Source organism: Oncorhynchus mykiss, chromosome 22, assembly GCF_013265735.2.
Source record: "Oncorhynchus mykiss isolate Arlee chromosome 22, USDA_OmykA_1.1, whole genome shotgun sequence".
NCBI classification, from domain to species: domain Eukaryota; kingdom Metazoa; phylum Chordata; class Actinopteri; order Salmoniformes; family Salmonidae; genus Oncorhynchus; species Oncorhynchus mykiss.
The window spans coordinates 4,721,016-4,736,478 of record NC_048586.1 but is presented as its reverse complement, the minus strand read 5'-3'; the positions used below and the strand labels follow the sequence as shown (position 1 = coordinate 4,736,478).

At 43.4% G+C, this 15,463-nt stretch overlaps 1 protein-coding gene across 27 annotated transcripts in view; it reads left to right on the top strand.

Annotated features, from left to right (window-relative positions):
* The window catches only part of LOC110501269 (leucine-rich repeat flightless-interacting protein 2), an 80,747-nt gene that overhangs the window by 19,783 nt on the left and 45,501 nt on the right, over positions 1-15,463 (top strand). For all 27 annotated transcript variants that reach the window (XM_021578692.2, XM_036958539.1, XM_036958549.1 and 24 more), the window contains exon 2: positions 11,781-11,867. In XM_021578692.2, coding sequence (XP_021434367.2) covers positions 11,781-11,867 — 87 coding nt within the window. The remainder of the gene's footprint in view (positions 1-11,780; positions 11,868-15,463) is intronic.

The following is a 15,463-nucleotide window of genomic DNA, read 5'->3' as shown; positions in this document are numbered from 1 at the left end:
TTAGTGTCTGGCATAGAACCTTGAGTCACTATGTCTGTGGGCATAGAATAGGCCGGGACTTGGCTCTGCTGGGATGCTATTGCTAGGTCATTGTTAGTGCCTGCTCAGAGCCCACACCCTGTTGGAAAGCAACAGAGCTTGTGCAAGTTTATAGCATTACCAGTACGTCTATACTTGGTAATCAATGTGGGTCTTAGAAATAGTCCCTAAAGCAGGTTATAATTATACTCTTGACTGTGCCAATCAAGATACTCTGCTGCTTTAATCCATTTTCTGGTTGGACCTCATTTTTCCAAGTTATTTTAACCTCCACTTAATCAAATATCGGAGTTGTTCTGTGTCCTCTCTTTGTCCAGTCTGTCAGCGCCCTCTGCCTTTTTATAATGCCCGGACATGTTGGTTGGCTGGCAGTCGGGGTGGAGGGGCTTGGGAGTGAGCCTCACTGGGGGCACAGGCCAGAATGGCATTCAACTGGGGTGGCACTGAGACCTGCGATAAGGGCTCTGCACTCTGAGAGCGGTCAGCGACGGGATCAGAATGACGGGATCCAGGCCAACACCCCTGCCCCTAGAACTAGAGGCAAGGCACTGAAGGCAGCAGGGCCTCATTTGAGAGCCATGGTGCCTTCTGGTTTTGCTGATCTTCCTTGGCACTCTAGTATTGATTTTGTTGTGGGATCACCAACCACCAGGTTATGAATTGTTGATCAAAGTTGAGGATGAAATGCTACTCCATTTAGCTTCACGCACAAAACAAATATTAGACAGCAAACCTCTTCATCCAGGAGAGGATTCTCTGCTGTTACCAAGAAAAGCTTGAAGCTAAATAACTAGTTACTAAGTTAGCAAACAATATGCACAACTGCAGAGCATTTAGCACATTTCAGGCAGTTAATTAAGATATCTAGCTGGCAAATATTTACTTTTGAATTCCATACTGTAAATAGATTTGCTTTCTCGCGTCGTTGTTTGCATGTAAAGAAACAGTGTGACTGGGACTACTTTTTAAGCTTCATAATGAAAAACAATTTGATGGGGAAATGAAGAACGTGATCTGCTTTTTCTCCTAATGTACTGCACAAGTTGACTGCAGGTATTTACTTAAGTAGCTACAAGTATTCACATTATTAAAAAACTTAAATGGTCAACTTTTTGGGGACATTATGTTATTGAAAATGATACCATCTGGGTGTTATACGTTATATACCATATACGGGGTATTTGGAAATACCGATGGTAAGATTTAATACCGTACCAAAAATTAAAGTGGCTAGCATGCAAGATCAAGTTTCTTGTTTGCAGTAGAGACAATCCCCTCCTGGATCAGGATCCCTGCTGTCTAAATGTTTTTGGGTTTTTTTACGTTTGGAAAGAAAGCGCCCCTTGTGTGCACTGCTGGTTATAGTAATGGTGTGAAAATCTGGATACCGCCCAGCCCTACCCTCCGTACATACTCACTTTGCCCACGTTTTTTTTTTCCCAGGTCCCATCTCCTGTGCAGCATGTTTATGCGCAGCCCATCTTAATGTTCTCCCTGCATCCCTGAACCCATCGACAATACCTTTTTGCATGCACTTTGGATCTCACACCAAAAGTAGACAATTGAGCGACAGGCAAGGTTATGGTTCCTGCAGCACTTTGTGGAATGGCTCAGAGGTGTGTCAACATCACCCATTTTTTGATGCAGTGAACTAACTCTGGGTCTCCAGAGGACAGTCACTCTAATGAAATCCAACTGAATTGGAGCGTTTTTGATGGAACTTGGGTCCATGTAGGTCATTAAAAATAGCTGTGCAGAAGGGGAGCAGCGGTTGGAGAAAGAGATTCATTCTCTCTGTCGCTCTTCCCTGGCCCAGTTAGATGTGGTATTTAGTAGCAGCAGGTAAGAGACTTTGTTATCATACCTGCTATTTGAAGCAGGTTTTGTTGGATAGGTATGTGTCTGGTAGTGTTGTCACTTGTCATTTTTTACTTCGATACAAAGTTTAGTACTAAAGTACTTGATATCATCACGATACTCGATACAAAAACGATACCACGTAAAAAAAAAAAAAGTTTATTAGCCAAAGTCACAGATCCAGACAGATCTTCTGAGTTCAATATCATTACCTTTTTTGAGATTTTTAAATGTATGCATTAAAGAATCAAATATACAATCAATTTGACTTTGTTTTTATGGAGATTGATAAAAAGCAATGTTAATCCTTTATTTGAATGGTAAATCTCTAGTCTATTGATAAACTGGGTAAATCAAAATGTAGCCTAGGCCTATTCACAATACAGGTGAATGCATATTCAATGGGACTTTGTGCATGCATTATTGAGCTTGTTTTGGCTGATTTCATGGGGCTACAGATGAATACCAATCTGTTATCCCTTCCTTTTGGGACTTATTTTATTGTACTGGTCAACAACATTTGCATAGAACAAGCACTCTTCTTTTAAAAAAGTGTGCGCCGTCTCTTTTTAAAAACCCATGATGTCATACACCCACAGTCAGTTTGAGGCTCAAGCACTAAGATATAATAAGAACTGGAGACTGCTTCCAAGATGACCAACCGTTGTTTAAGGTAATCTACTCGCGTTCACATACTCTGATTCATGGACCATATATATCCAGGTTGCGTTCGGTTTATACTGACCAACATCACATGTGCACTAGCAATCAGTGCCCACAGAGCGCAGCGACAACGTTATCACATCATGGCAGACATTGGATGAATATAAAATGTTAATATCTGAGGGGGGTAGCTGCATCCTAATATGGTGACCAGAGGTGGGTCGAAAGAAAAGTAGTGGGCGTTTGTAAAGGAGTGGGTGTGTCAAGTGCTCTGCTATAGGTTAAAGTTTTGATTGAGCACTTTTTTTAAAAACTGTCTCTTACCACACAACTACCGTACATGTAGCTACCATACTGTTTCAGTTTGGACTTGCTTGTCAAGCGGGAGCAGAGGGCACTTTGTCCCGGTGTCTGAACTCTGGCCCCTTGGGCTCAAGCAACGATTTTCTTACCAATAGGTCCCCTTATTTGCGAGGCATTGGAAGACCTCCCTGGTCTTTTGTGGTTGAATCTCTGTTTGAAATTCACTGCTCGACTGATTACAGATAGTTGTGTCAGAAAACAGACGGAATTACCCAAAGTAACAAATTCTAGTACCGAACAGTTTGTTCTAGTATCGAAAAAGTACAAAAGTTTCAGTATACTGTGCAACACTAGTGTCTGTGGGACTACATTGTTTTTGCGTAAACGTGAAACCCTAATAGAAAGATGGGGTGGGAGACTATTTTTAGCATGTTGTTCTCTCTAAATGGTATAGGAAAGGGTGTGTGACTGGTTGCGAGACATGACCACTGTATGAGTCAGCGTTTTAACTTCCTTCTAATATTTAAAGTACTTGAATAAACATTGGTTTTCTTCCAGTAGGACCATGAAACAAATGTGTTTGGCAACATTATAGTCAAGTGCAAGTTTCAAGATTCTTTATTTTTATATTTTTGGGGGGGGTGGTCGAGGTGAGTGGGATTATTTAAGATACTCTTTGAAGAGGTAGGGTTTCAGGTGCTTTCGGAAGATGTTCTCTGTTCTCCTAGCTTCGGAGGGAAGCTGGTTCCACAATTGGGGTGCCAGTACAGAGAAGAGTTTGGACTGGTCTTACTTTTACTAGTTGAATGTGGACACAAATATAATACTTTTTTTTGTATTAAAATATGCAAATTAGGGGATGTATTTAAATATGGTCTTATTTGCATATCACAGAAATTCATTTTTCCAGATACTGGATCAAGTCAGCCAAAATATTTTCGTTTCACTTTAGTTTCGTTTAGCAGATGTTAATGTGAGTAGCGAAATGCTTGTGCTTCTAGTTCCGACATTGCAGTAATATCTAACAAGTAATTGAACAACTACCTAATACACACATCTAAATGGATGGAATAAGAATATGTACATAAAAATATATAGATGAGCGATGGCCAAGCGGCAAGGTGAAATAGATGGTATAAGGTATAGTGTATGAGATGAGTAATGTAAGATATGTTAACATTATTAGTGGTGTTGTTTAGCCTTTCTAGGGCAGGCGTTCCGCTAGCGGAACCCCTCGACAACATTCCGCTTAAAAGGCAGCGCGCGAAATTCAAAAATATATTTTTTTAAATATGTAACTTTCACACATTAACAAGTCCAATACAGCAAATGAAAGATAAACATCTTGTTAATCTACCCATCATGTCTGATTTAAAAAAATATATATATATTTACAGCTAAAGCACAACATATGATTGTTAGATCATAGCCAAGTCGAAAAAACACACAGCCATTTTTCCAGCCAAAGATGGGAGTCACAAAAAGCAGAAATATAGATAAAATGAATCACTAACCTTTGATGATCTTCATTAGATGACACTCATAGGACATCATGTTACACAATACATGTATGTTTTGTTCGATAATGTAAATATTTATAACCAAAAATCTCAGTTTACATTTGCGCCTTACGTGCAGTAATGTTTTGATTCCAAAACATCCAGTGATTTTGCAGAAATAATCATAATAAACCTTGATAAAAGATACAAGTGTTATTCACATAATTAAAGATAGACTTCTCCTTAATGCAACCGCTGTGTCAGATTATTTTTTTATTAACGGAAAAAGCATAATCTGAGAACGGCGCTCAGAACCCAAAACAGCCAGAGGAATATCCGTCATTTTGGAATCAACAAAGTTAGAAACAACACCATAAATATTCACTTGCCTTCTGATGAAGATCATCAAAGGTACTCCCAGTTGACAATAAATGACTGATTTGTTCCATCATTTATGTCCAAATAGCCACTTGTTGTTAGCCTGTTCAGCCCAGTAATCCATCTTCATGAGGCGCAGGCACTTCGTCCAGACAAAAACTCAAAGTTCCGTTACAGTCCTTTAGAAATATGTCAAGCGATGTATGGAATACATATTTAGGATGTTTTTAACATAAAACATCAATAATGTTCCAACTAGAGAATTCCTTTGTCATCAGAAAAGCACTGGAACGAGAGGTAACTCTGTCGGGAGCGCCCGTCATGAGACCGGGACACTCTGCCAGACCACTGACTCAGAGGTCTCATAAGCCCCTCCTTTTATAGTAGAATACTCATTAAAGTTTCTAAAGATGGTTGACATCTAGTGGAAGCCGTAGGAAGTGTAACTTTATCCATATCTCAATGTGTATTCAGTAGGCCAAGCTTTGAAAAACTACAAACCTCAGCTGTCCCACTTCCTGGTTGGATTTTTCTCAGGTTTTCGCCTGCCATATGAGTTCTGTTATACTCACAGACATCATTCAAACAGTTTTAGAAACTTCAGTGTTGCATATATTAGAATCTGGGACAGAGTCGGAGGCAGTTAACTATGTGCACGCTATTCATCCAAAAGTGAAAATGCTGCCCCCTATCCCAAAAAGGTTAAAGTGACTAGTGATCCATTTATTAAAGTGTCCAGTGGTTTGAGTGTCAATGTAGGCAGCAGCCTCTCTGAGATAGTGATTGCTGTTTAGCAGTATGATGGCCTTGAGATAGAAGCTGTTTTTCAGTCTCTTGGTCCCAGCTTTGATGCACCTGTACTGACCTTGCCTTCTTGATGGTAGCGGGGTGAACAGGCAGTGGCTCGGGTGGTTGTTGTCCTTGATGTTCTTTTTGGCCTTCCTGTGACATCGGGTGCTGTAGGTGTCATGGAGGGCAGGTAGTTTTCCCCCGGTGATGCGTTGTGTGGACCGCACCACCCTCTGGAGAGCCTTGCGGTTGAGGGCGGTACAGTTGCCGTACCAAGCGGTGATATAGCCCGGCAGGATGCTCTCTATTGTGCATTTGTAAATGTTAGGGTTTTGGGTGACAAGCCAAATTTCTTCAGCCTCCTGAGTTCTTCTTCACCACACTGTCCGTGTGGGTGGCCCATTTCAGTTTGTCTGTGATTAGTATGCCAAGGAACTTGAAGCTTTCCACCTACTGTCCTGTCAATGTGGATAGGTGGGTGCTCCCTCTGCTGTTTCCTGAAGTCCATGATCATCTCCTTTGTTTTGTTCACGTTGAGTGAGAGGTTGTTTTCCTGACACCACACTCCGAGTGCCCTCACCTCTTCCCTGTAGGCTGTTTCATGGTTGTTGGTAATCAAGACCACTACTGTTGTGTCATCTGCAAACTTGATTATTTTAATTGGAGTTGTGCATGGCCATGCAGTGATGGGTGAACAAGGAGTACAGAAGGGGGCTGAGCATGCACCCTTGTGGGGCCCCGGAGTTGAGTCAGTGAAGTGGAGATGTTGTTTCCTACCTTCACCACTTGGGAGAAGCCCGTCAGAAATTCCAGGACCCAGGGTTCAGACCCAGGGCCTACAGCTTAATGATGAGCTTGGAGGGTACGATGGTGTTGAATGTTGAGTTGTCGTCAATGAACAGTACAGTATAGGTATTCCTCTTGTCCAGATGGGATAGGGCAGTGTGATGGCGATTGCATCGTCTGTGGACCTGTTGGGGCGCTGTGCAAACTGAAGTGGGTCTAGGGTGGCAGATAAGGGGGAGGTGATATGATCCTTGACTAGTCTCTCAAAGCACTTCATGATGACAGAAGTGAGTGCTACGGGACGGTAGTTCAGTTATCTTTGCCTTCTTGGGTACAGGAACAATGGTGGCCATCTTGAAACATGTGGGGACAGCAGACTGGGATAGGGAGCGATTGAGTTTGTCTGTAAACACACCAGCCAGTTGGTCTGCGCATGCTCTGAGGACACGGCTAGGGATGTCTGGGCTGGCAACCTTGCGAGTGTTAACACGTGTTTAAATGTCTTACTCATGTCGGCCACGGAGAAGGAGAGAGAGGGGGGGGTGCTGTCCTTGTTAGCGGGCCATGACGGTGGCATTGTATTATCCTAAAATCCGGCAAAGGTGTTAAGTTTGTCTGGAAGCGAGACGTCGGTGTCCGTGACGTAGCTGGTTTTCTTTTTGTAGTCCGTGATTGCCTGTGAACCCTGCCACATATGTCTCGTGTCTGAGCCGTTGAATTGCGACTCCACTTTGTCCCTATACCATCATTTAGCTTGTTTTGATTGCCTTGCGGAGGGAAAACTACACGGTTTATATTCGGCCATATTCCCAGTCCTCTTTCCATGTTTAAATGCGGTGGTTCACGTGAATGCCGCCCTCCAGACATGGTTTCTGGTTAGGGTAGGTTTTAGTAGTCACAGTGGGTACAACATATCCAATGCATTTCCTTAACATCTCAAACACAGATTCAGCATATAGGTTGATGTTGTTCTCTGAGGCTGCCCAGAACATATCCCAGTCCGCATGAGCAAAACTATCTTGAAGCGTGGATTCCGATTGGTCAGACCAGCGTTGACTAGTTGTCACAGGTACATCCTGTTTGAGCTTCAGCCTATAAGACGGTAGGAGCAAGATGGAGTCGTGGTCGGATTTGCTGAAGGGAAGGTGAGGGAGGGCCTTCTATTCATCGCAGAAGTTTGAGTAGCAGTGATCGAGTGTATTGCCTGTGCGAGTGTATGCTTATATAAATTAGATGGCCTTGTTCTCAAATTTGCGTTGTTAAAATCCCCAGCTACAATAATGCAGCCTCCGGATATATGGTCCAGTGAAGTTCCTTGAGGGCCGTTGTGGTGTCTGCTTAAGGGCGTATATACATGGCTGTGACGATAACTGACACAAATTCTCTTGGGAGATAATATGGCCGGCATTTGATTGTAAGGAATTGGCAGTTAAAGACAAGGACACTGAATTTAGACTACCAAACACTAGTAGTTTTACTTCTTGAGTAAAATGACATTAAAGTCAAAATCAAATCAAATGTATTTATATAGCCCTTCGTACATCAGCTGATATCTCAAAGTGTTGTACAGAAACCCAGCCTAAAACCCCAAACAGCAAGCATTGCAGGTGTAGAAGCACATTGGCTAGGAAAAACTCCCTAGAAAGGCCAAAACCTAGGAAGAAACCTAGAGAGGAACCAGGCTGAGGCGTGGCCAGTCCTCTTCTGGCTGTGCCGGGTGGAGATTATAACAGAACATGGCCAAGATGTTCAAATGTTCATAGATGACCAGCATGGTCAAATAATAGGTCTGGGACAGGTAGCACGTCCGGTGAACAGGTCAGGATTCCGTAGCCGCAAGCAGAAAGTAACAGTACTTCTACTTGAGTAGGATATTTCACTACTCTTTCCACTCCTGCTGAAATGTATATCGAAAGCTGTTTACTTGTTCTCACACTGTGTGGCATAGCATCTAATCAAGAATTGTTACACTGAAGAAGGAGCTGCATTTCAAAATGTTGGTTTAGTCATCATCCGTTGAAAATAAACAAGTAAGTATGGCTTTTCAAGTCAGGAAAAACGATTACTAGTCAAATGAAGGGGGAAAAGCTGCTGTGGCAATTTGCATACTAACTGCCAGCTTTATAGTAGAGTTACCAGTTTTTTTTTCTTCACTTGTACACAATATTCCTTTCCATTAGGTCGCCAGTCATTAAGCTGGCATGAGAACATATCCTGATGCTTGTAACTTTGAATCTCTATATGTGCTGGTCTTTGTGCTTATTTAAATGAATTATTGGCCAGTCATGCTTTATACTCGATGCAAAACAGCGAAAGATGATAATATGCATTATTTACAGTCCGTAGCCTATGAGACAGATATGTGGCCAGACTTGGCTTTAACACGTATAGGCTAGGCTAATGGCAATGACAACTGCTTATACTACAGGGCTCACAAGGAAAACTCTGCCCTCGGCTCGAGCTAGCAGGAAATGTCATCCTACTGAGCTCTGACTATGTAACTGATACTCTCCCCAGGGAGCTAACAAAATACCTATAGGCTTGGGCGATACCCCGGTATACTGTATATTTCAAAATAACGGTGGTATGATTTTCAATACCAGAGGCTGTGGGGGTGTGTGCTACGCCTCTGTTTAAAAGTTAAGTATAACTATAATACATCTAAGATGTGTCAAATTATATCCAGTTCAGGGCTGCAGCTTTGCATTTGGTTTGCTAACTTGCTAGCTAAGTGGGTAGATGTCAACATCAAGCATATTTGTTACAGCAGAGACATTCAATCCCCTCCTGGATCAAGATCCCTTTTGCCTTAAGCTGGGTAGGCACTACACAACTTTTAAAATCCTAACATCATAGGGCCTTCCGAGTGGCGCAGTGGTCTAAGGCACTGCAATGCTTGAGGCGTCACTACAGATCCGGGTTCGATCCCGAGCAGTTGCCGCGACCAGGAGACCCATTAGTCGTCCGGGTTAGGGGAGGGTTTGGCTGGCCGGGATGTCTTGTCCCATCGTGCTCTAGTGACTCCTGTGGCGGGCCAGGCTCATACACGGTCGCCAGTGGTACGGATTTTGCCTCATTGGTGCGGCTGGCTTCTGGGTTAAGCGAGCAACGAGTCCGTTGCAGTGATGGGATTGGGTGCCACGAAATTGGGGTGAAAAGGGTATAATTAAAAAAAATTAAAAACTAACATTGTTGAGCCTCACATTAAAAACAGTCTTTCCTGTAGTTTTTCTTTTGTGTTGCCAAAATAGTGGTGCGCACTCTAAACAATGCATAGACAGGGTCAAGATTCTTCACTTGGTGTTGAGTATTCTCCCTACCACGCTGTCTCGTGAAAACAATGATGTGATTAGTTTGTAACGTAGCTATGAGCTCTGCTTCAAAGCAGCCTCATAATCTTTCAGACATTCACAATTGCTATACAGAGTTGAAATATATAGCCAACATGTTGAATTGAATAACATTGCTTGTGAATTTCAGAGCTGTAATTATTTGACACTTTACCTTTGGTTAAAGGCGAGTACGAACACATACTAGTGGTAGTCATCTCTCCTGCTCGAGAGTCTACACCTTCTGGGTGACGCGAAACAACCTCATCATTTCACTGGCCTCTTATCTATTACTGATCACCAATCTCTTAACTTGTCGTTGCACATCTCACACTACAAAGCATTGCAGATGTTGTGCCGATAAAATCAAACATGTTTGAGCAGTCCCAGATGTCCTGATATTTTCAAAGACTACATCGGTAGCCCTCCAGATTGTCAGATGCTTCCAAGCGCAGAATAAGGCTTATGGGCTTGCCAGAATCCTATTTTAACCCCCTCAGTTGACATTTACACTCCTCTAACCACTACTGCGTCATCCACCTTTCCTCAATTGGACTCTGTGTCCTCTGCCAGTGGTGTATGCTGGTACAGAAACAAAGGCCCTATTCCAATCGAAAATGCATCCTCCTTCCTTACTCCGTTCCTTAAAGGGATCCCTGATCTCACAAGGTTGAATAGTTGAAGGCAGGGGCTAGCTTTCATCTATCTAATCATGTGAGATCAGTGATTACTTCGAGGAAGGCAGGGCTAATTTCAACAGGGCCTAGATCTGTAGTGTGGAGTTCACAGTTCAAGGCAGTGGAGTGTAAACTGGTCTAGAATGTGTCAACGACTTGGAGTTCTTTCACTCTGGCCTGTATGTCACACACATAATGTGAATGAGGAGGACCTTTTTAAACACATTGAAATGGTTATTTATCAAATGCAGGGCATAAGTAATATATTTCTGTTTCAGTGCATGTGGGAGTGTTTTTTTTTTTGTGTGTACCAGACCATTGCTTTATGGGAGTTTTCCTGTTACTTGGGCAAATGGGCCGCAGTTGGGGAAATGCAGAAGAGCGAGGGAGGAGGGGTTATAGCATTCTGTGCACGTCTAGCTTGCACAGTGACCCCGCCTAGAGGCAACAAGTTCCCAGCCACATTCTGACAGCCTCGGGGGCAGGAAGGAAGTGCTTACTCACTCTCTCTTACGCACACTCTCTCGCTCTCTCTCGCTCTCTGTCACTCACCCACCCTCTGAGACAGAGCCTTTTAAGGAAAAAGCCTTGCTCTCACTCAAGTGAAGCCGAGTCAACACACACAAGTACACACTGCTTGCGTAAACACACAGACTCGCAAACATAAAGCATTGCCACACCCAAAGTAATGTGTTCACGTAAATATACAAACAAGAATACACAATATAAATGTGGAGTACTGCATATAGATTTTTTTTATCAAGGGTTGCATGTAGGGCTGTGATGGTCATGGGATGACTGTAATTGGCCAGCCAAATGGCCGAGGCCTCGGTAATAATCGTTCAAATCGATTTTCTCCTCATCTGCTCCTGGACTGAATGTGCTACCATAGACATAGAATGAATAGAACTGGTATCCCCATTCAAGTCAATGGTGGACAGGCAGCCATTGCGAGTCAACCATAGGAGCAGAGCAGGAAGTAAAAGCAGGATGTGTACCCATCAATCTGTGCTGTGATTTGTTGATTGAACTCAACTGACATTACAAAAAATACATTCCATTGCATGAGCCCCATCAGTTAACATCATTTGAATGAACATTCTACATTTCAGCAAGGAAGAACAAAGTTTCATCACGTTAAGTCTGTTACGGCAGAAACTAAATCAACTGCACAAATGCCCCGCCGTCCTGTCTTTGGCCAGCTGTTCGTTTCACTATTTATTTTTTAAAATTTAAATTAAATGGTTAGGACTGTTTTATTTTCATCACGGTCTTCATCCAAAACTGCCGGTTACACGTTATACATGAATTGTTCCAGCCCTAGGGAACAGGAGCCCTATCTAGGAAAAGGATGTCTGGTCACATCTTCTCTTTTTATATATGTTGGTGTTAATGCTAAACTAACAATCTCTCTCATTCTCCCTTGCTCTCTATTCATCCCATCTTTCTCTCTAATCTAGGCAGAGGCCAGGCTGGCAGCAAAGAGGGCGGCCAGGGCAGAGGCCCGGGAAATCCGTATGAAGGAGCTGGAGAGACAACAGAAAGAGGTACAACTAGAGGGCACTATATTCCCAATAAACACATAATGTACACACTTACAGTGGGGCAAAAAAGTATTTAGTCAGCCACCAATTGTGCAAGTTCTCCCACTTAAAAAGAGTCTTCCCAGTCTGGTGCAGGTCTACAATTTAGTTTCTGGTGTCCTTTGACAGCTATTTGGTCTTGGCCATAGTGGAGTTTGGAGTGTGACTGTTTGAGTTGTGGACAGGTGTCTTTTATACTGATAACAAGTTCAAACAGGTGCCATTAATACAGGTAATGAGTGGAGGACAGAGGAGCCTCTTAAAGAAGAAGTTACAGGTCTGTGAAAGCCAGAAATCTTGCTTGTTTGTAGGTGACCAAATACTTATTTTCCACCATAATTTGCAAATAAATTAATTTCCCTCATTTTGTCTGTCATAGTTGAAGTGTACCTATGATGAAAATTACAGGCCTCTCATCTTTTTAAGTAGGAGAACTTGCACAATTGGTGGCTGACTAAATACTTTTTGCCCCACTATGTTATACAGCACATAGACCACATGCATGCAACATTATTATCCATACATACAGAACTTCAATACAACTACACTTCCAAATGTCAGACATAACAGACCAGGTGCAATAATGTACCTTACACATACTTGGTCCCAAAACTACACCAAGCTTTAGGCACCATGAGTCACGTCACATGACCAGGGAGACGGTTCGGGAAGCTGGAGGGTCACATGGGGCCAGGGTTGGTCATTAAAGACGAAAGCATTTCCTCTGGACACAGTGTTTCATCAAGCTGAGGGTCCTTTCATCCTGTGCCAGGGTGGGGACAGAGGTCACCAGTGTTAATGGTGTACTGTTATCACTTTATCCTTCACGAGAGTGCACAGCTGGGGATTTCTACCAAACAAATTAGCATACACTCTTAATATCGTAAGTATAAACAACAAGCAAGAACACTGTCATTAGAGATCCGGGGAATTAGGGGTTCCTGTTTTGCCTTTTTGGAACCCTCTTTTCTTAATAAGGTGATTCTAATCTTAAAAAGTGTATAACTTCAAGATAAATCTTTACATCTAGTATATTCTGGAACACATGGTGCTTACTAGTTGCCAACCCTGATTTTGGTTTACCTTTTGACCGCTTCTGCTACTGTACGTACAAATTGGTGGGAAATTGATCTGCTTATGCTCTTTGACCCAGTGAGAGAGCATGATAAAATCCAGTTGACCTGGAGGTCTTAAGCACTTAACCCTCACCTGAGCTTGACCAGTACCTGCAATGGCTGAACTCAAATCAAATCAAATGTATTTATATGGCCCTTCGTACATCAGCTGATATCTCAAAGTGCTGTACAGAAACCCAGCCTAAAACCCCAAACAGCAAGCAATGCCGGTGTAGAAGGAAAAACTCCCTAGAAAGGCCAAAACCTAGGATGAAACCTAGAGAGGAACCAGGCTATGAGGGGTGGCCAGTCCTCTGTTGGCTGTGCCGGGTGGAGATTATAACAGAACATGGCCAAGATGTTCAAATGTTCATAAATGACCAGCATGGTCAAATAATAATAATCACAGGCAGAACAGTTGAACCTGGAGCAGCAGCATGGCCAGGTTGACTGGGGACAGCAAGGAGGCATCATTCCAGGTAGTCCTGAGGCATTTTTATTTTTTTAATTTAACCAGGTAGGCTAGTTGAGAACAAGTTCTCATTTACAACTGCGACCTGGCCAAGATAAAGCATAGCAGTGTGAACAGAGTTACACATGGAGTAAACAATTAACAAGTCAATAACACAGTAGAAAAAAAATAGTCTATATACATTGTGTGCAAAAGGCATGAGGAGGTAGGCGAATAATTACAATTTTGCAGATTAACACTGGAGTGATAAATTATCAGATGGTCATGTACAGGAAGAGATACTGGTGTGCAAAAGAGCAGAAAAGTAAATACATATAAACAGTATGGGGATGAGGTAGGTAAATTGGGTGGGCTGTTTACCAATAGACTGTGTACAGCTGCAGCGATCGGTTAGCTGCTCAGATAGCAGATGTTTGAAGTTGGTGAGGGAGATAAAAGTCTCCAACTTCAGCGATTTTTGCAATTCGTTCCAGTCACAGGCAGCAGAGAACTGGAACGAAAGGCGGCCAAATTAGGTGTTGGCTTTAGGGATGATCAGTGAGATACACCTGCTGAAGCTATTTTGTAGATGACATCGCCGAAGTCGAGGATCGGTAGGATAGTCAGTTTTACTAGGGTAAGTTTGGCGGCGTGAGTGAAGGAGGCTTTGTTGCGGAATAGAAAGCCGACTCTAGATTTGATTTTAGATTGGAGATATTTTGATATGAGTCTGGAAGGAGAGTTTACAGTCTGGCCAGACACCTAGGTACTTATAGATGTCCACATATTCTAGGTCGGAACCATCCAGGGTAGTGATGCTAGTCGGGCATGCGGGTGCAGGCAGTGAACGGTTGAAAAGCATGCATTTGGCTTTACTAGCGTTTAAGAGCAGTTGGAGGCCACGGAAGGAGTGTTGAATGGCGTTGAAGCTCGTTTGGAGGTTAGATAGCACAGTGTCCAAGGAAGGGCCGGAAGTATACAGAATGGTGTCGTCTCCGTAGAGGTGGATCAGAGAATCACCAGCAGCAAGAGCGACATTATTGACATATACAGAGAAAAGAGTCTGCCCGAGAATTGAACCCTGTGGCACCCCCATAGAGACTGCCAGAGGACCGGATAACATGCCCTCCGATTTGACACACTGAACTCTGTCTGCAAAGTAGTTGGTGAACCAGGCAAGGCAGTCAATAGAAAAACCGAGGCTACTGAGTCTGCCGATAAGAATATGGTGATTGACAGAGTCGAAAGCCTTGGCCAGGTCGACGAAGACGGCTGCACAGTACCGGCTCGGAAACCAGATTGCAAAGCGGAGAAGGTATGGTGGGATTCAAGATGGTCAGTGACCTGTTTGTTGACTTGGCTTTCGAAGACCTTAGATAGGCAGGGCAGGATGGATATAGGTCTGAAACAGTTTGGGTCCAGGGTGTCTCCCGCTTTGAAGAGGGGGATGACTGCGGCAGCTTTCCAATCCTTGGGCATCTCAGACGATATGAAAGAGAGGTTGAACAGGCTGGTAATAGGGGTTGCGACAATGGCGGCGGATAGTTTCAGGAATAGAGGGTCCAGATTGTCAAGCCCAGCTGATTTGTACGGGTCCAGGTTTTGCAGGTCTTTCAGAACATCTGCTATCTGGATTTGGGTAAAGGAGAACCTGGAGAGGCTTGAGCGAGTAGCTGCGGGGGGGAGGGGGGGAGGGGGGGGCGGAGCTGTTGGCCGAGGCATGGTCCTAAGGCTCAGCTCCTGCCAGAGAGAGAGAAAGAAAGAGAGAATTAGAGAGCGCATACTTAAATTCACACAGGACACCGGATAAGACAGGAGAAGTACTCCAGATATAACAAACTGACCCTAGCCCCCCGACACATAAACTACTGCAGCATAAATACTGGAGGCTGAGACAGGAGGGGTCAGGAGACACTGTGGCCCCATCCGATGATACCCCCGGACAGGGCCAAACAGGAAGGATATAACCCCACCCACTTTGCCAAAGCACAGCC